General features: G+C 48.5%; 1 protein-coding gene across 1 annotated transcript in view; it reads left to right on the forward strand.

Annotated features, from left to right (window-relative positions):
- The window catches only part of LOC311220847 (very low-density lipoprotein receptor-like), a gene marked incomplete at both ends in the record, with an annotated part of 87,167 nt that extends 75,502 nt beyond the window's left edge, over nucleotides 1-11,665 (forward strand). Inside the window, 2 exons of the mRNA XM_084304490.1 lie at nucleotides 10,717-11,022; nucleotides 11,521-11,665. Of these exons, the coding sequence (XP_084160616.1) occupies nucleotides 10,717-11,022; nucleotides 11,521-11,665 (451 nt within the window). The remainder of the gene's footprint in view (nucleotides 1-10,716; nucleotides 11,023-11,520) is intronic.
- Between the last annotated feature and the right edge of the window lie 11,126 nt (nucleotides 11,666-22,791).

Genomic DNA, 22,791 nt, shown 5'->3' on the forward strand with positions numbered 1-22,791 from the left:
AAAGAGAGCAACTGGCAGCGCAGAGGTAAACCTATCTGGGCTGCTACCCTGTGGCAAGATACTGCTGCCCGGGTAGAAAACCTGGATGTTAAAGTACGTCATGTAGATGCCCACATGCCCAAGAGTCGCACTACTGAAGAACATCAGAACAACAAAGAAGTGGATCGAGCTTCGAAAATTGAAATAGCTCAGGTGGACCTGGACTGGGGACGTAAGTGTGAGCTGTTTGTAGCTCGATGGGCCCATGAAACATCAGGACATCTGGGGAGGGATGCCACATACAGATGGGCTCGTGATCGAGGGGTGGATCTGACCATTGAGGCCATCACACAGGTTACCCATCAGTGTGAGACCTGTGCTGCAATCAAACGAGCCATGAAGGTAAAATCTCCCTGGAATAAGGGGGAGATGGCTTGGATTTCGATATGGTGAGGCCTGGCAGATTGACTACATCAGACCACTTCCACAAACCCGCCAAGGCAAACGGTACATACTCACCATGGTAGAAGCAACTACTGGGTGGCTGGAAACATATCCAGTAAACCATGCCACAGCCCGAAACACTATCTTGGGACTGGAAAGACAGGTGCTGTGGCGACATGGTACACCAGAAAGAATTGAGTCTGACAATGGGAGTCACTTCCGAAACAATTTGGTCACTTCCTGGGCCAAGAGACATGGCACTGAATGGGTATATCACATCCCTTATCACCCACAAGCCTCTGGGAAGGTTGAGAGGTACAATGGACTGTTAAAAACTATGCTGCGAGCATTGGGTGCTGGGACAAAAGGGGGTCTGAAAGCCGTCCTGGTCCTGATGAAACAAAACCCCTACACACTGTGGGAGAAGATAAAGTCCCTGTAGTGCATGTGGGGAAGTGGATGGGGAAGGCAGTGTGGGTTGCCCCTGCCATGGGAAAAGGCAAACCCACTCGTGGGATTGTCTTTGCCCAAGGACCAGGGTATACCTGGTGGGTAATGCAGAAAGATGGGGATATCAAGTGTGTGCCTCAAGGAGATTTAACACTGGGAGAAAATTAATCTGTTATCCAAGTTATGTGTTGTAGGAGGACACTGCAGAACCAATGACAGGTCAACTTTGCAAGGAACCGGGCAAGTGCAACAGTGATGTGAGCTAAGCTGGTGCTGGAGTCCAGACATCCAAATCCACCTGACCTGAGTGACCACTTTGACAGATGAAGCTGAAACCATCAAAAGTTTTTATGAGCATTTTGGGAAAAGACCTATAGAATAAAGAGAAGTACAGACATAAAAATGCTTCAATGGACAGAAAACAATGGTGATGAGAACATCTATATACTAAACTGTAACTGATTGTGACACAAATGTTATGGAATAAGGGGTGGAAGTTGTGTTGGGTCTGTCTGAGCTGGAGTCACCTTTTCCCTGCAGCAGCCCACACAGTGCTGTGCTCTGCACTCATAGCTGGAACAGCACTGATATCACTCCAGTGTTGTGTCTATTGCTGCGTAGTGCTGACACAGCATCAGGACTCCTTCCAAGCCCCCAAGAGCCATGAGGCTGGGGGTGGGCAAGTGATGGGAAGGGGACATTGCCGGGGCAGCTGACCTAAACCAACCAAAGGGATATTCCATAACACCTGATGTCACACTCAGCAATAAAAGGGGGGGCTCTCGTGGGGGAGGGGGCTGTTCCTCCTGAACAACTACTACACATTTGAGGCTCTGCTTCCCAGGACGTGGCCGAACACTGCTCGCTGATGGGAAGTAGAGAATAATTTTTTTTCTCTCTCTCTGTGCTTCCACGCGGACTGATTGTTTCTTTTGTTTCTTTTTTCCTCCCCATTCCCTTTCCCTTTAATTAAACCTTTCTCATCTCAAACCTCGAGTTCTCTGTGTTGTATTTTCTCCCCCTTCCTCTTTGAGGAGAGGGGGAGTGAGAGAGCAGTTGTGGTGGAGGTCAGCTGCCCACCTGAGTAAAACCACCACATTTCCTAAGGGTGTTTGAACCTTATATTTTGTCATTTTAAAGGAGTTATGTAATGAACCTGGTCATTCTTACAGTGAGACCATTATTACAGCCACACAGAGTTCAGCTGAAGACTTATCTGAGACCATCTTTACTCCCACCATGAAAACTTTAGCGTTGCATTCATGTCATATACAGATGCTCTTTTTTTCACTTTATGTAATGATAAATCCAATTTTCAGTGAAAATAAATAAATAAATATTATAACTGAAGAAAATACAAATCTGCTAACAACTACAATAATCTACTGATGCAGACTTTGAATAATATTTATGGAAACTTTGTGTTGGTCTGTTTGTACTCTATTTGTATCTAATTAGCTTTCCTTTGTCCTATCAATAATTTTTGGAAACTGTCTTGACACTTGTATTTAGCTGAAACACCCCCTCAGGCCTCAAAAATATAGTGCAGATTTATGAGTACAGTGTCTCTGGACTAGCTGAATAAAAACTATCTGGGAGTATCAACGTTTTAGTTTCTTTTCTTCTTCTTCTTCTTTCTCCTCTCTATCTTTTTCTTTTCAGGTGAATTTCTCTTCATCGGCTTTAGAAGGATTCTAAAAAATTAAGTCTGGCAACAAATTTGCACCTATTTATTATTTCCATAATTAGATTTTTATACTGGTAACTCTTCTATTTAGAGATGAGGGTGCTTTAATGACAATGACAACTGCAATAATAATAATAATAATAATGATGATGATGATGATGATGATAAAGATGCAGTGGTACCTGAAAATCATAAGCAGACTGGATCCCATTATATTAAGTGTCATGGAAATTTGGGGAATTAATTAAACATGCTGGATGCAAAACTAAACTAAACAAGATATGCAAAAGAAAAAGGAAAAAAAAGAACAAAAGACACTAAAATATGGATTTATTCTACATATTAAGAGATGTGAATGGAAGTGGAGTACATCTTTGCAATCACTTGTTAAAGCATCTGGTTCCATTTATATTTCTAATGGTGAAACTCTTGGTATCTAATCTCAAGATGAGTAAATCAAAAGACCTCTATCCATCTCTACTGAACATCCTTCAAGAAGGGCCACTCTGGTAAACTTGTCTTTTCAACTTTTTCCCAGAAGGATCTGGAAGGTTAAGGTTTATTGAGTGCTTATAGTTTCAAAAATCTAAGAAAATGTAAAGATTTGATGAGCTCTTGATTTTGAAGTTGTAACCATTTGAGAAACATTGCAGTGCAATAGTTTAAGGAAATAGCTCAGATACCTTATCAATCTCAACTGCTACAGAGAGTAAAATGAACAGAATTCAACCACTCACACTGGAAGTAGTAAAGAAAGTAATGACGACTTGAGTCTTCAAGTATGTGTAAGACTGGTCTTTGTGTGGAAAACTTTAAATTTCATGAGTCCTAAAACAAGTGAATCAGCTGATATATGAGGAGGAAAATTTCTAAGTGAAGGTGAATAATTTTTGTCTGACCATGTCCAATTTCATACATGATGAAAATGACCAGTATATGCCCGGGTACTCCAAAGGAAGTGTTATGTTTGAAGACAAGCTTCTCTACAAGCCAAATACCCTTATTGGCTTATTCCCAGAGAGGCTGAGCAGCTCTACCTTTAAACAAAGCCTCAGAGAGCAGAATCTAAAAAATCAGGCACCGAAAAATCATAAGCTGAATTTCTTGAATTTCAGAAATCATAGAATCATAGAATATCCCGAGTTGGAAGGGACCCATAAGGATCATCAAGTCCAACTCCTGGCACCACACAGGTCTACCCAAAATTTTAGACCATGTGACTAAGTCCTCAGTCCAAACACTTCTTAAATTCAGACGGGTGTGGTGCAGTGACTACTTCACTGGGGAGCCTGTTCCAGTGTGCGACCACACTCTCGGTGAAGAAGCTCTTCCTGATGTCCAGCCTAAACCTCCCCTGACTCAGCTTGACACCATTCCCATGGGTCCTATCACTGGTGACTAAGGAGAATAGGTCAGCACCTTCCCCTCCACTCCCCCTTGTCAGGAAGCTGTAGACTGCAATGAGGTCCCCCCTCAGCCTCCTCTTCTCCAGGCTGAACAGGCCCAGTGACCTCAGCCGCTCCTCATACGTCTTCCCCTCTAGGCCCTTCACCGTCTTCATCGCCCTCCTCTGGACACTCTCCAACAGTTTTACATCCTTTTTGTACTATGGTGCCCAGAACTGCACACAGTACTAGAAGTGAGTCTGCACCAGCGCAGAGTAGAGCGGGACAATCACCTCCCTCGACCGACTAGCCATGCTGTGCTTAATGCATCCCAGGATACGGTTGGCCCTCCTGGTTGCCAGGGCACACTGCTGGCTCATATTCAACTTGCTGTCAGCCACAACCTCCAGATCCCTCTCTGCAGGGCTCCTCTCCAGCATCTCTAGTACCCTGAGCTGGTGGAAGGGGATGGGGAGCAGGATGTGGCCCTCACTATCCACGAAGAAATGGTTGGTGACCTGGTACGGCACTTGGATGTGCACAAGTCGATGGGGCCAGATGGGATTCATATAAGGGTACTGAGAGAACTGGCAGAGGAGCTGGCCAAGCCGCTTTCCATCATTTATCAACAGTCCTGGCTATCGGGGGAGGTCCCAGTTGACTGGCGGCTAGCAAACATGACGCCCATCTACAAGAAGGGCCGGAGGACTGACCCGAGGAACTACAGGCATGTCAATTTGACCTCAGTGCAAGGGAAGCTCATGGAGCAGATTCTCTTGAGTGTCATCATGCAGCACTTGCAGGGGAAGCAGGCGATCAGGCCAAGTCAGCATGGGTTTACGAAAGGCAGGCCCTGCTTGACGAACCTGATCTCCTTCTATGACAAAGTGACGCGCTGGGTGGATGAGGGAAAGGCTGTGGATGTGGTCTACCTTGACTTCAGCAAGGCTTTTGACACCGTCTCCCACAGCATTCTCTTCAAGAAACTGGCTGCTCTTGACTTGGACTGGCGCACGCTTCGTTGGGTTAGAAACTGGCTGGATAGCCGGGCCCAAAGAGTCGTGGTGAATGGAGTCAAATCCAGTTGGAGGCCGGTCACTAGTGGCGTTCCCGAGGGCTCGGTGCTGGGGCTGGTCCTCTTTAATATCTTCATTGATGATCTGGATAAGGGGATCAAGGGAATTCTCAATAAGTTCACAGATGACACCAAGTTAGGTGCATGTGTCGATCTGCTTGAGGGTAGGAAAGCTCTGCAGGAGGATCTGGATAGGCTGGACCGATGGGCTGAGGTCAACTGCATGAAGTTCAACAAGGCCAAGTGCCGGGTCCTGCACCTGGGGCGCAATAACCCCAAGCAGAGCTACAGGCTGGGAGAGGAATGGTTGGAGAGCTGCCAGGCAGAGAAGGACCTGGGAGTGATGGTGGATAGTCGGCTGAATATGAGCCAGCAGTATGCTCAGGTGGCCAAGAAGGCCAACAGCATCCTGGCTTGTATCAGAAACAGTGTGACTAGCAGGGCTAGGGAGGTGATCATCCCCCTGTACTCGGCTCTGGTGAGGCCGCACCTCGAGTACTGTGTTCAGTTTTGGGCCCCTCGCTACAAGAAGGACATCGAGGTGCTTGAGCGGGTGCAGAGAAGGGCGACGAAGCTGGTGAGGGGCCTGGAGAACAAGTCCTATGAGGAGCGGCTGAGGGAGCTGGGCTTGTTCAGCCTGGAGAAAAGGAGGCTTAGGGGCGACCTTATTGCTCTTTACAGATACCTTAAAGAAGGCTGTAGAGAGGTGGGGGTTGGTCTGTTCTCCCATGTGCCTGGTGACAGGACGAGGGGGAATGGGCTTAAGTTGAGCCAGGGGAGTTTTAGGCTGGATGTTAGGAAGAACTTCTTTACCGAAAGGGTTGTTAGACATTGGAACAGGCTGCCCAGGGAAGTGGTGAAGTCACCATCCTTTGAGGTCTTTAAAAGATGTTTAGATGTAGAGCTTAGGGATATGGTTTAGTGGGGACTGTTAGTGTTAGGTCAGATGTTGGACTCTATGATCTTGAGGTCTTTTCCAACCTAGAAATTCTGTGATTCTGTGATCTCGTCGCCCACTCTGTACGTATAGCCAGGGTTACCCCGTCCCACTGAATAAATCAGGCACTGCTTAAAAACCTCTCAGAATGAAGGATTTGGAAATCAAATTTTTATTTATGGTCCCTTCACATTATAGCTATTTTTTCCTTTATGGTCACCAAACAGTTGAGGTAGGATTGTCTCCACATGTACCTCAAGGTAGTATAGAGCTGAGTTCAACCCAAATATGTGTTCAGGAGCAAGTAGCTACAGAAATGGGACTACTTTTCTCTGATTTATTTGTCATAGATTGCCCCATATAGTCCTTTCACATCGGCTTAACAGCTTTATCACTATACAGCTCATTAGTTCTTGCTATTTCTTAATTGAACAGCTGGGTAAAACATGTTTAATTTATGCCCAGCTTAGGACTGAAATATATTCTCCATAAAACTTTAAAAAGGAAAAAAATAATATGAAAAATGTTCTCTCCAGCATAACCATCACTAACAAATAATGAACTTGTTTATCATTCCTATTTTAAGTCTGATACTTCAGGCATTTCAAATTCCTTTTCAGACTATTATCTACTGTCCTTCAAACCCTTCATATTGTTATCCTCTCTTTTATATCAGTAATAGGCTTTAAGATTCATAGTAATGGATGCAAATATATTACTGTTTTAGGGCAATAAAATTGTTCTTTAGCAGTTAATTGTGCTCTTTGCAACAGTGAAAAACATTTTAAATTAGCAGTTGTAGAAAACCAGGACATGAGCACAGAGACGATATAAGACTGCAGCAATTTATTGACTGTTACCTAATGGAAAAGTTAGTTCATTAATGCCTAAGTCAGTTGTTGATTACTAAAGGTTGCAATGTAAAGTTTCACTTTAAAAATAAATAAATAAATTATTTTATAAAAAAAGTGTTGAGAATTATTCAGAAGTTTTAAAGAAAGAGGAAGATAAAATGTGTGTGTGTGACTGAGAATACCATTTCCCTGGAAATTTAGCAAGTATTTTTTCCTGTTTCCCAGGAATCCTGCTCTGTAGTAATGTTTCAGCCCCAGTTCTGGGAAGCACCTGACAAAGTGGTGTTTTCATCCATCCCTACGGTGGCAGGGAGGGGTACAGAGAGGACACGGAAAGCCCACCTGATGTGGCTCAGAGGCTGGTGCCAACACAGAAATTTTGCTTTTTTTGACCATGGGGCGCTTTACTCGGCACCCGGCCTGATGGTCGCAGATGGGTTCCTTTCTCTAAGGGGAAAACAGATCCTAGGCCAGGAGCTGGCAGGGCTCATTGAGAGGGCTTTAAACTAGGTGAGAAGAGGGACAGGGCTGAAACAAGGCTTGTTGGAGCTGTGCTGGGGGAACAATGGCAAGGCCGGGGGATAAGGCAATGGCCTGGCTGAAGTGCATCTACACTAATGCACGCAGCATGGGTAACAAACAGGAGGAGACGGAAGCCATCGTGCAGCAAGCAGGCTACGACTTGGTTGCCATCATGGAAACGTGGTGGGACCAGTCTCATGACTGGAGTGCTGCAATGACTGGCTATAAGCTCTTCAGAAGGGACAGGCAGCACAGAAGGGGTGGTGGCGTGGCTCTCTGTATCAGACAAAGTTTTGATGTCATGGAACTTGAAGCTGGGAATGATAAGGTTGAGTCCCTTTGGGTTAGGATCAGCAGGAAGGCAAACAAGGCAAGCATCCTGGTGGGGGTCTGTTATCGTCAGAAATCGTCAAAACGAAATCGTCAGCGCTTGTTCTTGTGGGGGACTTCAACTTCCCTGACATATCCTGGAAGCACAACACAGCCCTGAGAAAGCAGTCTAGGAGGTTTCTGGAGAGCGTGGAAGATAGCTTCCTGACGCAGCTGGTTAGAGAGCCTACTGGGGAGGTGGCCCGCTAGACCTTCTCTTCACAAACAGAGCAGGACTGGTGGGAGATATGGTGGTTGAAAACTGTCTTGGGCATTGTGACCATGAAATGGTAGAGTTCTCCATTCTTGGAGAAGCCAGGAAGGGGACCAGTAAAACCAATGTATTGGACTTCCGGAGGGCCAACTTTGAACTGTTCAGGACACTGGCTGGCAGAGTCCCTTGGGAGGCGGTTCTGAAGGGCAGAGGAGTCCAGGAAGGCTGGGCACTCTTCAAGAAGGAAATCTAAATGGCACAGGAGCGGTCTGTCCCCATGACCCAAAGATGAGCTGGTGCGGAAGAAGAGCGGCCTGACTGAACAGAGAATTGTGGCTTGAGCTTAGGAGGAAAAAGAGGGTTTACAATCTTCAGAAAAGAGGGTGGGCCACTTGGGAGGACTATAAGGATGTTGCGAGGCTGTGCAGGGACAAAATTAGGAAGGCCAAAGCTTATCTGGAGCTCAATCTGGCTACTGTCATTAAAGACAACAAAAAAATGTTTTTACAAATACATCAACTCAAAACAGAGGACAAAGGAGAATCTCCATCCTTTACTGGATGCGGGGGAAAACCCTGTTACAAAAGATGAGGAAAAGGCGGAGGTGCTCAATGCCTTCTTTGCCTCAGTCTTTAGCAGCAAAATCAGTTGCTCTCTGGATACCCAGTACCCTGAGCTGGTGGAAGGGGATGGGGAGCAGGATGTGGCCCTCACTATCCATGAAGAAATGGTTGGCGACCTGCTACAACACTTGGATGTACGCAACTTGATGGGGCCAAATGGGATCCACCCAAGGATACTGAGAGAACTGGCGGAGGAGCTGGCCAAGCCGCTTTCCATCATTTATCAACAGTCCTGGCAATCGGGGGAGGTCCCAGTCGACTGGCGGCTAGCAAACGTGATGCCCATTTGCAAGAAGGGCCGGAGGACTGACCCGGGGAACTACAGGCCTGTCAGTTTGACCTCAGTGCCAGGGAAGCTCATGGAGCAGATTATCTTGAGTGTCATGAAGCAGCACTTGCAGGGCAAGCAGGCGATCAGGCCAAGTCAGCATGGGTTTATGAAAGGCAGGCCCTGCTTGACGAACCTGATCTCCTTCTATGACAAAGTGACATGCTGGGTGGATGAGGGAAAGGCTGTGGATGTGGTCTACCTTGACTTCAGCAAGGCTTTTGACACCGTCTCCCACAGCATTCTCCTCAAGAAACTGTCTGCTCTTGACTTGGACTGGCACACGCTTCGTTGGGTTAGAAACTGGCTGGATAGCTGGGCCCAAAGAGTCGTGGTGAATGGAGTCAAGTCCAGTTGGAGGCCAGTCACTAGTGGCGTCCCCGAGGGCTCGGTGCTGGGGCTGGTCCTCTTTAATATCTTCATTGATGATCTGGATAAGGGGATCAAGGGCATTCTCAATAAGTTCACAGATGACACCAAGTTAGGTGTATGTGTCGATCTGCTCGAGGCCAGGAAGGCTCTGCAGGAGGATCTGGATAGGCTGGACCGATGGGCTGAGGTCAACTGCATGAAGTTCAACAAGGCCAAGTGCCGGGTCCTGCACCTGGGGCGCAATAACCCCAAGCAGAGCTACAGGCTGGGAGAGGAATGGTTGGAAAGCTGCCAGGCAGAGAAGGACCTGGGAGTGATGGTGGATAGTCGGCTGAATATGAGCCAGCAGTGTGCTCAGGTGGCCAAGAAGGCCAACGGCATCCTGGCTTGCATAAGAAGCAGTGTGGCCAGCAGGGCTAGGGAGGTGATCGTCCCCCTGTACTCGGCTCTGGTGAGGCCGCACCTCGAGTACTGTGTTCAGTTTTGGGCCCCTCGCTACAAGAAGGACATGAAGGTGCTTGAGTGGGTCCAGAGAAGGGCGATGAAGCTGGTGAGGGGCCTGGAGAACAAGTCCTACGAGGAGCGGCTGAGGGAGCTGGGCTTGTTCAGCCTGGAGAAAAGGAGGCTCAGGGGCGACCTTATTGCTCTTTACAGATACCTTAAAGGAGGCTGTAGTGAAGTCTCTTCCAACCTAGACAATTCTGTCATTCTGTGAATCTGTGAAGTGCTTATCTCCAAGTAAATATACAGATAAGCTAACAGAACTGTCCAGCTCCTGTCCTGGTTTTAGCTTGGATAGAGTTGGTTTTCCTCCTAGTAGCTGGTAGGGTGCTATGTTTTAGATTTAGGATGAGAAGAATGTTGATAACACACTGATGTTTTGGTTGTTGCAGAGCAGTGCTTATACCGAGCCAAAGACTTTTCAGTTTCTCGCTCTGTCCTGTTGACAGGCAGGCTGGGGGTTCAGCAGGAGCTGGGAGGGGACAGACCCAGGACAGCCGACCCAAACTAGCTAAAGGTGTTGGGAATTGGCATACAGGACGTGGACATGTGCTCATGGAACAATTGTTTAATTTGAGCTTGCTTTAAGCAACCAGGGGTAGGCCTTAGAAAATCTCAGGGCCTGCTGTAGCTGAGCAAACCAAGCTGCCAGAGTAACTGTGAGAAGCTCCCACGGCAATGACTCCCACATCGCCCAATTAAGGAACTCCGAAAAATACTGTTACCAGCAGCTGGCTTCAAGGACAAGGTTTACGTGACTGCTAATCACAAGGGGTTCTTTTCTTGCAGGTGGGGTTGTTTTCTTGTAACTGTTTGTCTGAGTGCTTTTGACCAATGATCTTGTGTGAGACACTGTCCGCCCCTGTTAAGTTCACTATAAAAGTTAGGCTATTCGGGCAATAAAATGGAGCTTGCTGATCGCTCATATTGAGTGCGCTTGTCTTCCTTCCGTCGACAACAAATGGCGCCCGAACAGGCTGAGACCTGAACAGGACATCGCAGTGGCGCCGGGACAGACATCGCAGCGGAGCGGGACATCGCAGCGGCGCTGGGACATCAGAGCGGCAGCGTCGGCACATCGGATCGGCGCGGGACCTGCACGTCGGATCGGCGTGGTACCGACACATCGGAGCGGCGCCAGAACATCGGAGCGGCGCCGGGACATCGGAGCGGCGCCGGGAGACCCGAGGCACACGGAGAGACTACCACCAGTCATGCGTCGCCGAGGTCTGAAAGGTGAAAGGGACGAAAACGTGGAATCCCCGCACCCGCAGCTCGGAAGGTGAAAGGGACGACAACGCGGAATCCCCGCACCCGCGAGCACCTATAGACGGTCCAGCCGGTCACGCGCCGCCGAGGTCTAGCAAAGGCTGCAACAGCATAAATAAAGGCATGGAGAGACAAGTGGCGTATGATTTGCTCAAGTGCTTTTTAGAAAAGCGGAGCACGCAGGGTATAGACTGGAAAAAGGATTTACCAGGATTATTAGCATATGGAGTAGCACGGGGTTGTTTTATCAATCTGGATACAGTTTTTGAACAAGCAGAGTGGTGTAAATTTGGGGACAAATTGTTTGATGAAGTTATTAATGAAAATAAGGCTGCTAAAAAATTATTGAAGCCTTGGAGAGCAGTCACTAATGCCTTAGCTATACATCAGGCTGAGCAGAGAGTCGCTGCTGCCGCTACAGAACGACTGGGATTGCCAGGAAGTGCTGGTAGTGTTAACCCTCAACAGGGAGGGATGGGGGGAGCTGGGGATTACCCATTGCCGCCTTCAGTGACGATGATAATGCTGCCTCAGGGGGCTACGGGGCAATGGGAGCCTCCTCCTCTCTCATCATCCTTCTCAGAGCCGGCGTTGGTGCTCCCGCCATCACCAGCAGCACCACTGGCTCCTTCTCACGAAAGTGGGGAAATGGATGAGGAAATAAGAGAGCAAAAACCAGAAAGAAAAAATACAAGCCCGTTTACAGAAGGTGTTCAAGAGAGGCAGAGGGTGTGGAAGCAAATAGCAGATGAGGCTCTACGCGAGGGTGAACACGGGATAGCTGCACAGTTGGTTCAAGAGGCCTTCCCTGTAGTATATTCACCACCGGATGCCCAGGGTAATGTTACGGTTAATCTAGTGAATTTGGACTGGAAATTGTTAACTCAGCTGCGGTCCACAGTAAACGAGTCAGGTCTGAAAGGTGAACCTACGAGACAGATATTGAACTATATTTGGGGAACAAATATTTTGCTTCCAGGAGATATATGCAGCATAATGAAGTTAATTTTGACCCAACACCAGCAGCTCTTATTTAATGCCCATTGGCAGGCTGCTTGTCAAGAAGCAGTCGCAGTGATAAGAGCACCTGGGGACCCTTTACATGGGGTCACGCTGGAAGAGTTGATGAGGGTAGGACCGTATTTTAGGACAGAAGCACAGGCATTGCTGGGACCTGATAAAGCGAAGGAATCAATGAGAATGGCCAGAAAAGCATTGGATCGGATAAAGGGGCCAGGGGGAATACCTTCCTACATGGGAATCAAACAGGGTAGAGAGGAACCATTTGGGCTTTTTATTGACTGCGTAGCAAACGCCATACAGGCGGCTGGGGTGCCTGATTACCTCAAGGGCATGATATTAAAACAGTGCGCAATTCAGAATAGCAACCCCTCTACTCGCAATATATTAGCTTCCTTACCCGGGACATGGACAATCGAGGAAGGGTTGGAAAGAATGGCTCAGGTACCAGTAGGCCCACAGGCTATGTTAGTAGAAGCAGTAAAGCAATTAGGTGACAGCATGTGAGAACAAGCACAGGCTATGAAAGAGCATGCTCAGTTTACACAGAGTCAGGTCCTTGCAGCTCTTGCTCCTTTGCAAACCGCCGGTTCACGCTCTGGTGGTCAAGTACCACCCCCTAGTGGCCAAATACCACACCGCTTGCGATGTTATCGTTGTGGTGTTTTTGGACATGTGAGACGAAACTGCAAAGCTGGGGCAGTATGGTGCTCAAATTGTCAGTCGAGCAATCACAATGAAGTGGCATGTCGATGCAACGTGTCGGGAAACGGCCAGAACAGCGGGAAGAGTCGCCCCGCGATGACACAAAACGCGGCTGCATACACAGCAACACCGAGGGGGAACCCGTTCCTCTCCGACCAGCCACAAGAGGGAGCCTCGGCTTAGACTTGGCAACAGCAGTAGATTGCACGCTGATGGACTCAAAACCTGTTTGCATTGCTACAGGTGTCAAAGGACCAATTTGTATTAATGGACAAGCTGTGGGAGCATTACTTATAGGGAGGTCATCAGCGACCATGCTGGGACTACAAGTATTAGTGGGACTTATTGATAAAGACTATCAAGGAGAAATTCAAATAATGGCCCATATGTTGTTTCCACCGTTATTTGTGCCTAAGGGCACCAAGGTAGCGCAATTGGTTCCGTTATCACATCTTGCTGAAGCTATCTCGCCCATGCAGGAGCAACCGCGAGGGCAAGGAGCATTTGGCTCTACGGGAAATGTGGCTTTGTTAACTGTGGGGTTACGGCAAAGACCACGACAGGTGGTCACGGTGCGATATAAAGAAGAAGCCATAAGAATCAATGCGTTACTTGACACGGGAGCCGATGTATCTATAATCAGCACACAAAACTGGCCGCAGCATTGGCCAACATCTGAAACCAATGCCACAGTGGCCGGGGTAGGAGGAATGACACTTGCCCGTCAGTCACCACCCCTGCAGTGGACAATAGGGGACAAAGTGGTGAAATGTTGTGTCTCTGTTATTCCATTGCCTGACGGAGTGCACGCACTAATAGGGCGGGACATCCTTGCTCAAATGGGAATGGTCCTTACCTCGGAATGCCCTTTATAGATATGGCCATTGTTTGGACTTTCCCGATCCCGCTCCGGTGGAAGAATGATGATCCCGTGTGGGTCGAGCAATGGCCGTTAAAGAGGGAAAGTCTGATAAAAGTGCATAAGCTGGTTAAAGAACAGTTTCAACAGGGGCACTTAAGGTTGTCAACAAGCCCGTGGAATACACCTATCTTTGTGATTAAAAAGAAGTCGGGAAAGTATCGACTGCTCCACGATCTGCGCGCGGTAAATAAGCAGATGTACGATATGGGAGCAGTGCAGCCAGGGTTGCCTAATCCTGCAATGATACCTGAAGGATGGCATTTACTCATAGTGGACTTAAAGGACTGTTTCTTCACAATTGCTCTCCATGAAAATGATAAACAAAGATTCGCTTTTACACTTCCTGAAATAAACCGAGAAGGGCCGGACCAGAGATTTGAGTGGATGGTCCCGCCACAGGGAATGCGAAATTCGCCAACTCTATGTCAACTCTATGTCGACGATGCTCTACAGCCGTTGCGACGAAAATGGTCAGGAACAATAATCTATCATTATATGGACGATATTCTATTGGCCCAGTCAACACCATTTTCTTCACAGCAAAAGGATGAACTAACGGAGCAATTTAAACAGAGAGGATTAGTAGTTGCCCCCGAGAAGGTACAGGAGACAAGCCCATGGAAATATCTTGGATGGCATATCACCGATGCTACGATCCAACCGCAGAAATTGACAATACAATCAGACCTTAAGACTCTTAACGACGCCCAGAAGTTGATGGGTGATTTGCAATGGATTCGACCAGTGGTTGGTATTCCCAACGAGCTGTTAAATCAACTACGACCTTTGCTATGAGGGACAGATCCAGCAGCACCAATTCAGCTTACAGACCAACAAAAACAAGCACTACAGCTAATAGCCTCAATGATTACAACACGGGCTACACATCGGCGTATAGAGGGTGCGCCTCTTGATCTAACCATTCTGTGTGGCCCCCAATATTTGATGGGTGCGATAACACAGCAAAAAATAAAAACGGGGGAGAAGCAGGGAGATACGGTGGTACTAGAATGGCTAGCTCCTCCATTGCGGCCATGACGAACAATTCAAGAAAAAATCACCACATTAGCAGAATTAATTAAAAAGGGACGAAGTAGAACCTTGCAAGTAGACGGGGTCCCTCCTAACACCATATGGTTACCCATAAAGTCAAGTGATCTGGAATGGTATATACAAAATTCTGAGGAACTGCAAACTGCTCTATTGCATGATGGAGCCACGTTAATAGCAAAACCATTACAATCTGTCCTCGCGAGGGAGGCTGACGAGGCGAGGGCGGAGCCAGCAACGTCAGTGGCGGGCTATTTAAATCAGGCGTTGCCACCGTTTTAGAGCCATTTGCTGAGGCGATCGGCTCCGGGGCAGACGTGTTCTGCAGCGGAGCAGGGGACCGAGGCGGGCAGGGCTTTTTGTCCGGCATCGAGGCCACTCGGGGGAGCCGCCGGGACCCGGCTGTCCTCGCGAGGGAGGCTGACGAGGCGAGGGCGGAGCCAGCAGCGCCCCCTCCCAGGCTGTTTAAAAGTTGCCCCTAGGGAGCGCGAGCGACCAGGAGCGCGGCGAACAGGACGGGCAAACAGGGCGTGGCACGTCGAAGGGCGTGGCAGTTTGCGCCGCAGTTCGTGCGGGCAGGGCGAGCGGGGGGCCCATCGTCGCTCTGTTGCAGCTGCCTCTCCCTTCGGTGCTTGTAACCTGCTTGCGTAGAACCTGACCATGGTATCGACCAGGCAGAAAACCGTGGCCTCCGCATCTCGTGCGGCATCTCCAGCCACGGTCGCCAGTGTGGCTACTCAGACAGAGGGCTCGGGGAAACACGCAGCCGTCCAGGTCCTGGGCTGCAGAGTGTGCCCCAGCCTTCTGTCGGTCTCCGACAGCAGTGGTGGGTATGCCTGTGGGAGGTGTGCCCAGGTTGAAGAACTGCTCAGCCAGGTAGCGGAGCTCCGGGAGGAGGTGAACAGGCTCAGGAGCATCAGGGAATCAGAGAGGGAAATTGACTGGTGGAGGTGCACTCTACCCTCTCTGAGGCAGGCTCACGAGACTGCCACGGCACAGGCATCTCCTGTTACGCAGAAGACGGAGGTTCCCTCCTCCTGCCAGGCAGCAGGAGGAGACCTAGATCAAGGGGGGGAATGGAGGCAGGTGCCTATTCGGGGTGGTAGGCGAGCCCTCTCTCTGCCCACCTCACTTTCTCATCTACCCTTAAATAATCGATATGAAGGACTAGAACAAGACAATCTAAATGACAAAGTAGATAAAAACCCGTCCCAGTTGGAGGGGGCGCCTAAGACAAGGCGACCTACACGTCGCATTGCCACATCATCCTTCAAAAAAGAAAGAAGGGCTATTGTTATGGGGGGCTCCCTTCTGAAAGGGACAGAGGGACCGATATGCCGACCGGACCCAACCCGCAGAGAAGTCTGTTGCCTCCCTGGGGCTCGGGTGAGAGACTTTGCCAAGAAAGTCAAGCGCCTGGTACGGCCCACTGACTACTACCTGCTACTGGTCTTTCAGGCTGGTAGCGATGAAGTAGCAACGAGAAGTCCGAAGGCGATCAAAAGAGACTTTAGGGATTTGGGGCGACTACTTAGAGGATCAGGGGCGCAGGTGGTGTTTGCTTCTGTCCTTCCGATAGGGGGGATCGAAGCTGAAAGGCGTGCTGTTCACATAAACTCGTGGCTTCGAGACTGGTGTGACCAGCAGAATTTCGGTTTCTTTGATCACGGGAAGGTCTACGCTACACCGGGCCTGATGGTACCGGATGGGATGCGCCTCTCTCGGAGAGGGGTAAGGATCTTTGGTCAGGAGTTGGCAGGGCTGATAGATAGGGCTTTAAACTAGAGTCGAAGGGGGAAGGGGCTAAAACCAGGCACACCGGTGAAGACCTAAGGGATGGTACGCTAGAATCAGAGGGGCTGTGTGCCAGTGAGGTCCTTAGGTCAGATCCACAAGGTGCTGAGTGTAAGGAGACACACTTGAAATGCTTTTACACAAACGCACGCAGTATGAGGAATAAAATAGATGAGCTAGAAGTCCTGGCCCAGTCCCGCAACTACGACATCATCGGCATAAGCGAAACCTGGTGGGATGAGTCCTGTGACTGGGGTGTTGCGATAGATGGTTACAGGCTCTTCAGGAGGGACAGGCAGGGTAGGCGAGGTGGTGGGGTAGCGATGTATGTGAAGCAGGGGCTGGACTGTGTGGAACTTCAGGTCGGCGATGGCAAAGTTGAGAGCCTCTGGGTAAGGATCAAGGGACGAACGAATAAAGGGGATGTCGTTGTGGGAGTCTATTACAGACCGCCTGGCCAGGACGATAGCGCCGATAAATTATTCTTTACAGAACTAAGAGAGGCCTCGAGATTAACTCCCCTTGTCCTTATGGGGGACTTCAACTTGCCGGACGTTAACTGGGAGTACCACACGGCTGACACGAGCAGGTCCAGGAGGTTCATGAAGCACCTAGATGATAACTTCTTGGTGCAGGTGCTAACGGAGCCAACTAGGAAAGGTGCCCTCCTAGACCTGTTGCTAGAAAACAGAGAGGGTCTGGTGGGAGATGTGGTGATTGGTGGCCGCCTCGGTCATAGCGACCATGAAGTGGTTGAGTTCAAAATTTATGGTGACAGAAGGAAAAGTGCCACCAAAACCTCATCCCTAGATATGGGGAAAGCGGACTTCAGGCTGCTCAGGGAACTAGTCAGCAAGGTCCCTTGGGAAACTGCTCTTGAAGGCCTCGATGTCCACCAGTGCTGGTCACTCTTTAAGCGATGCCTCCTAGAAGCACAAGATCAGGCAATTCCAAAATATCGCAAGTCAGGCAGGCGGGGCAGGAGGCCGGCGTGGCTGACCAGGAACGTTCTAATGGAGATTAGGCGGAAACAGAGAGTGTTTCGCTACTGGAAGGAGGGCCAGGCGTCATGGAAAGAATACAGGGATGCTGTTCGTGTTTGTAGGGAGAAAGTTCGTGTGGCCAAAGCACAGCTAGAGTTGAAGCTGGCTGTGTCTGTGAGAGAAAATAAAAAGGTTTTTTTTAGATATGTAAATGGAAAAAGGAGAACTAAAGAATACATAGGGCCGCTCCTTGATAGGGAAAGTCTCCTCACAGACGGTGACATAGGCAAAGCAGAGACGCTTAACGCCTTCTTTGCCTCTGTCTTCAATGCCGATGATGGGCTTCGGGACCCAGGGTACCCTGAGCTGGAGGGCCGGGACGGTGGGGATGACAAACTCCCAACCGACCCTGAACGTGTGCGGGATTTGCTACTCCACCTGGATCCCTACAAGTCCATGGGTCCGGATGGGATTCATCCCCAGGTGCTGAAAGAGCTGGCGGACGTCATCGCGGAACCTCTCTCAATTATTTTTCAACGATCCTGGGAATTTGGAGAGGTCCCGGTAGACTGGAAGCTGGCAAATGTTGTGCCAATTTTCAAGAAGGGTCAGAAAGAAGACCCTAGCAATTACAGGCCTGTCAGTCTCACGTCAGTGCCTGGTAAAATCATGGAGAAGTTGGTTCTCGGACTTATTGAGGCGCACCTGGGGGACAAAGCAGTCATTGGTCCCAGCCAGCATGAATTTGTGAAGGGTAGGTCCTGCCTAACTAACCTGATTTCCTTTTATGATAAGATCACCCGTATGGTGGACCAAGGGAAACCAGCTGATGTGATTTTTTTGGACTTCAGCAAGGCTTTTGACACGGTTTCCCATAGGATCCTACTGGACAAAATGTCCACCATACAGCTAAATAAAAACATCATACGATGGGTGAGCAATTGGCTAACGGGCAGGGCCCAAAGGGTTATGGTAAATGGGGCTGTGTCAGGCTGGCGGGCGGTCACCAGTGGGGTCCCTCAAGGCTCCATTTTAGGGCTGGTACTTTTCAATATTTTTATAAACGATCTGGATGTAGGAATAGAGGGTATTTTGAGCAAGTTTGCTGATGACACTAAACTTGGAGGAGTTGTGGACTCAAATGAGGGCGTAAAGGCCTTACAGAGGGATCTGGACAGGTTGGAGAGCTGGGCGATCACCAACCGCATGAAGTTCAATAAGAGCAAGTGCCGGGTCCTGCACCTGGGACGGGGAAACCCTGGCTGCATGTACAGACTGGGTGATGAGACGCTGGAGAGCAGCCTAGAAGAGAGGGATCTGGGGGTCGTGGTAGACAGCAAGTTGAATATGAGCCAGCAGTGTGCCCTGGCAGCCAGGAGGGCCAATCGTGTCCTGGGGTGCATCAAGCACGGCATCGCTAGTAGGTCAAGGGAGGTGATTGTCCCGCTCTACTCTGCGCTGGTGCGGCCTCACCTCGAGTACTGTGTGCAGTTCTGGGCACCACAGTATAAAAAGGACATGAAACTGTTGGAGAGTGTCCAGAGGAGGGCTACGAAGATGGTGAAAGGCCTGGAGGGGAAGACGTACGAGGAACGGCTGAGGTCACTGGGCCTGTTCAGCCTGGAGAAGAGGAGGCTGAGGGGAGACCTCATCACAGTCTACAACTTCCTCGTAAGGGGGTGTCGAGAGGCAGGAGACCTTTTCTCCATTAACACTAGTGACAGGACCCGCGGGAACGGGGTTAAGCTGAGGCAGGGGAAATTTAGGCTGGACGTCAGGAGGGGGTTCTTCACAGAGAGGGTGGTTGCACACTGGAACAGGCTCCCCAGGGAAGTGGTCACTGCACCGAGCCTGTCTGAATTTAAGAAGAGATTGGACTCTGCACTTAGGCACATGGTCTGAACTTTTGGGTAGACCTGTGCGGTGTCAAGAGTTGGACTTGATGATCCTTAAGGGTCCCTTCCAACTCAGGATATTCTATGATTCTATGATTCTATGAATCTCCTGTCTTGTCCTGGATGAAAAACCAGGGCTGGATAAGTAGACCAAAGCGATCACCCCAACCAGTTGCAGACACAATAACAGTCTTTACAGATGCCGGTAAGCACTCCAGAACTGCTGCAGTGACATGGAAGGATGAGCATGGCTGGCAACATCAGATTTTGCAAGCTCAGAAAGAGGATTCATTACAGACACTAGAACTGTTCGCAGTAGTATGGGCGTTTGTAAAATGGAAAGATGTTCCGTTGAATGTTGGATCTGACTCTCTTTATGTAGTAGGCATAGCCAATCGCATTGAGGACTCAAGTTTGCGAGAAGTGCAGAATGGACGACTGGTTCAACTATTGACAAGTTTGCAGCTTGCAATCGCACAGAGAAGTAAGCCGTATGCAGTGATTCATATTCGCAGTCATCAATGGGAACAAGGGCTCGGAGAAGGCAATGCCCGAGCCGACCGATTAGTTGCTGCTACAGTCACTGAAGCTCCACTATCACCATTTTGCCGAGTTCGAGAAGCTCATTCCATATTTCACCAGAACGCGAAGGGACTAGCTCGAGCCTACAATTTGTCTAATGCTGACGCTCAAGCAATCGTGAAGGCTTGTCCCATATGTAGTCATCATAATTTAGGAATGGGACTCGGGTGTGGAGTTAACCCAAGAGGGTTGAAAGCTAATGAAGTGTGGCAAATGGATGTCACTCGCGTTACAGCCTTGGGACGGTTAAAATACTTGCATGTAACGATAGATACCTATAGCCACATGATATGGGATACTGCACAATCCGGGGAAAAGGCTTGGGATGTGCGGCGTCACCTCACTAGTTGTTTTGCTGTGTTAGGGGTACCTAGCACTATCAAGACTGACAATGGTCCAGCTTATAATAGTGGGCCACTGAAACGATTTATGCAATTATGGAATATCAATCATGTTACTGGTATCCCACACTCCTCCACAGGACAGGCGATAGTGGAAAGGGCAAATGGAACAATGAAACGATACTTAGAAAAGTTCAGAGACATTGAAGACGTAAAAGAAAGAATAGGAAAGGCTCTCTTTGTACTTAACCATTTATGTGTGTTTGGGGACAGCACTGAGCCCCCTATAGTACGTCACCATGCCGGGGCAGAAACTTCTAAGCCACCAGGCATGAAGGTGTTATACAGAGACATGAAAACAGGGCAATGGCTAGGCCCTGCTGAAGTGATCTACCTGGGGCGCGGTTACGCTTGTGTTTCTTCCCCTACAGGTGCAATCTGGGTGCCTAGCCAATGCGTAAAACCAGCCGTTGAAGACACAGGCGGCTGTCGCCAGAAGGAGAATATTGAAGAGTAGACAGCAGATAGAGTCAGCAGCTAAATTATATTCTTGTGAATGAGATTGTGGTATGACTGAGATTGAGATGTGCCAGAGGCCTCTGGGTGTGTGATTGTGCTCTGTGTGTGCGATTGTGCTGTGTACTGTGTGAGTGAGAGCGCGCTTTTGCCATAGTGCAGGTTATTGCCATAGTGCAGGAAGGAAGGTTGCCATAGTGCAGGTTATTGCCATAGTGCAGGATATTGCCATAGTGCAGGATATTGCCATAGTGCAGGCTGAAAGCATAGGAAATTGGTGCCGGCAAAAATCATAGAAAAATGGAGGACGAAGTAGCCCTAGATTTATTACAGCGCTTTTTAGAAAAACGGGGAGTCGATTGTAAGCAACTAGCAGGACTAGTTGCGATCGGTCGAGCAAAATCATGTTTCACAAGTACGGAGTCATTGTTTGAAGTAGCCACTTGGAGAAATTTAAGGGAATGTACTGTTTAAACCTTTTTGATCATAATGAGTCAACTCACAAATTCATTACTTTCCTGAAAGAGCACATGAGAAAGATTCAATATGGTATCAATCCTTTCAATCAATGGTTCACTGATTTGGTTGAAACAATGCATAGATGGTTACTGGGATTAGTCAAAGGGGGATTAAGGATTCTGTTCGCTGTGGTGTCAATCATCATTGCATGTAGTATTGTGATAAATGTGGTTAAAGGGTTACTTGCAAAAATGTTATAGAGATTTTGAAGTGGTGCCGGAAACAGGTACCCAGTGGATCACTGCAAAGTGGACTGAAGCAGCTTTAGAATCTGCACACACCGAAGACGACCATGAAGAGGTTCCTGATAATTATTCTGACAATGACGTGGGCTGTGACACCTCAAGGACTGTCAAGAACAGCCTTCGATCACCATCAAGTGATTAGGTTTAAGTGTGTTACTATTAAGTTGTGTTACTTACTATTAAATTGTGTTACCATTAAGTGCTTATAGTAATTGTAGTGTTATTAGGGTTAAGTTGTATAGTTGTGTTATGTTATGTATTCGACATCTGATGTAAAACCAAGAACTGTTTGTACAAAAAGAAAAAGGGGGAATTGTTGGGAATTGGCATACAGGACGTGGACATGTGCCCGTGGAACAATTGTTCAATTTGAGCTTGCTTTAAGCAACCAGGGGTAGGCCTTAGAAAATCTCAGGGCCTGCTGTAGCTGAGCAAACCAAGCTGCCAGAGTAACTGTGAGAAGCTCCCACGGCAATGACTCCCACATCGCCCAATTAAGGAACTCCGAAAAATACTGTTACCAGCAGCTGGCTTCAAGGACAAGGTTTACGTGACTGCTAATCACAAGGGGTTCTTTTCTTGCAGGTGGGGTTGTTTTCTTGTAACTGTTTGTCTGAGTGCTTTTGACCAATGATCTTGTGTGAGACACTGTCCGCCCCTGTTAAGTTCACTATAAAAGTTAGGCTATTCGGGAAATAAAATGGAGCTTGCTGATCGCTCATATTGAGTGCGCTTGTCTTTCTTCCATCGACAACATAAAGGGATATTCCATATCGTCTGACGTCATGCTGGACAATATATAGGGGAGGGTAGCCGGGGTTGGGGGGGGCGGACTGCTCAAGGATAGGCTGGGCATCGGTCATCGGGTGGTGAGCAATTTTACTGTGCATCACTTCTTTTGGACATATTATTATTATTATTTTATTTTCTGTCCTAATAAACTGTCTCTATCTCAAGGCAAAGACTTCATTTTCCTGATTCTTTCTACCATCCCAGAGATGGAGGGGGGAGGGTGAGCGAACGGCTGTGGTGTTTAGCTGCCGGCTGGGTTAATCCACAACAGACCTTTGGGTGCCCAATGTGGGGCCACGAAGGGTTGAGATAGTGACGGATCTGACTAGAGTGTGTTAAAACAAGATTCTGATAAGAATTACATCAGTTTAATAGTTACTAATCAAAATGCCTATTTTTGTGATCTCAAGTCTGCTGT

This window comes from Netta rufina, assembly GCF_964035555.1.
Source record: "Netta rufina genome assembly, chromosome: W".
NCBI lineage: Eukaryota > Metazoa > Chordata > Aves > Anseriformes > Anatidae > Netta > Netta rufina.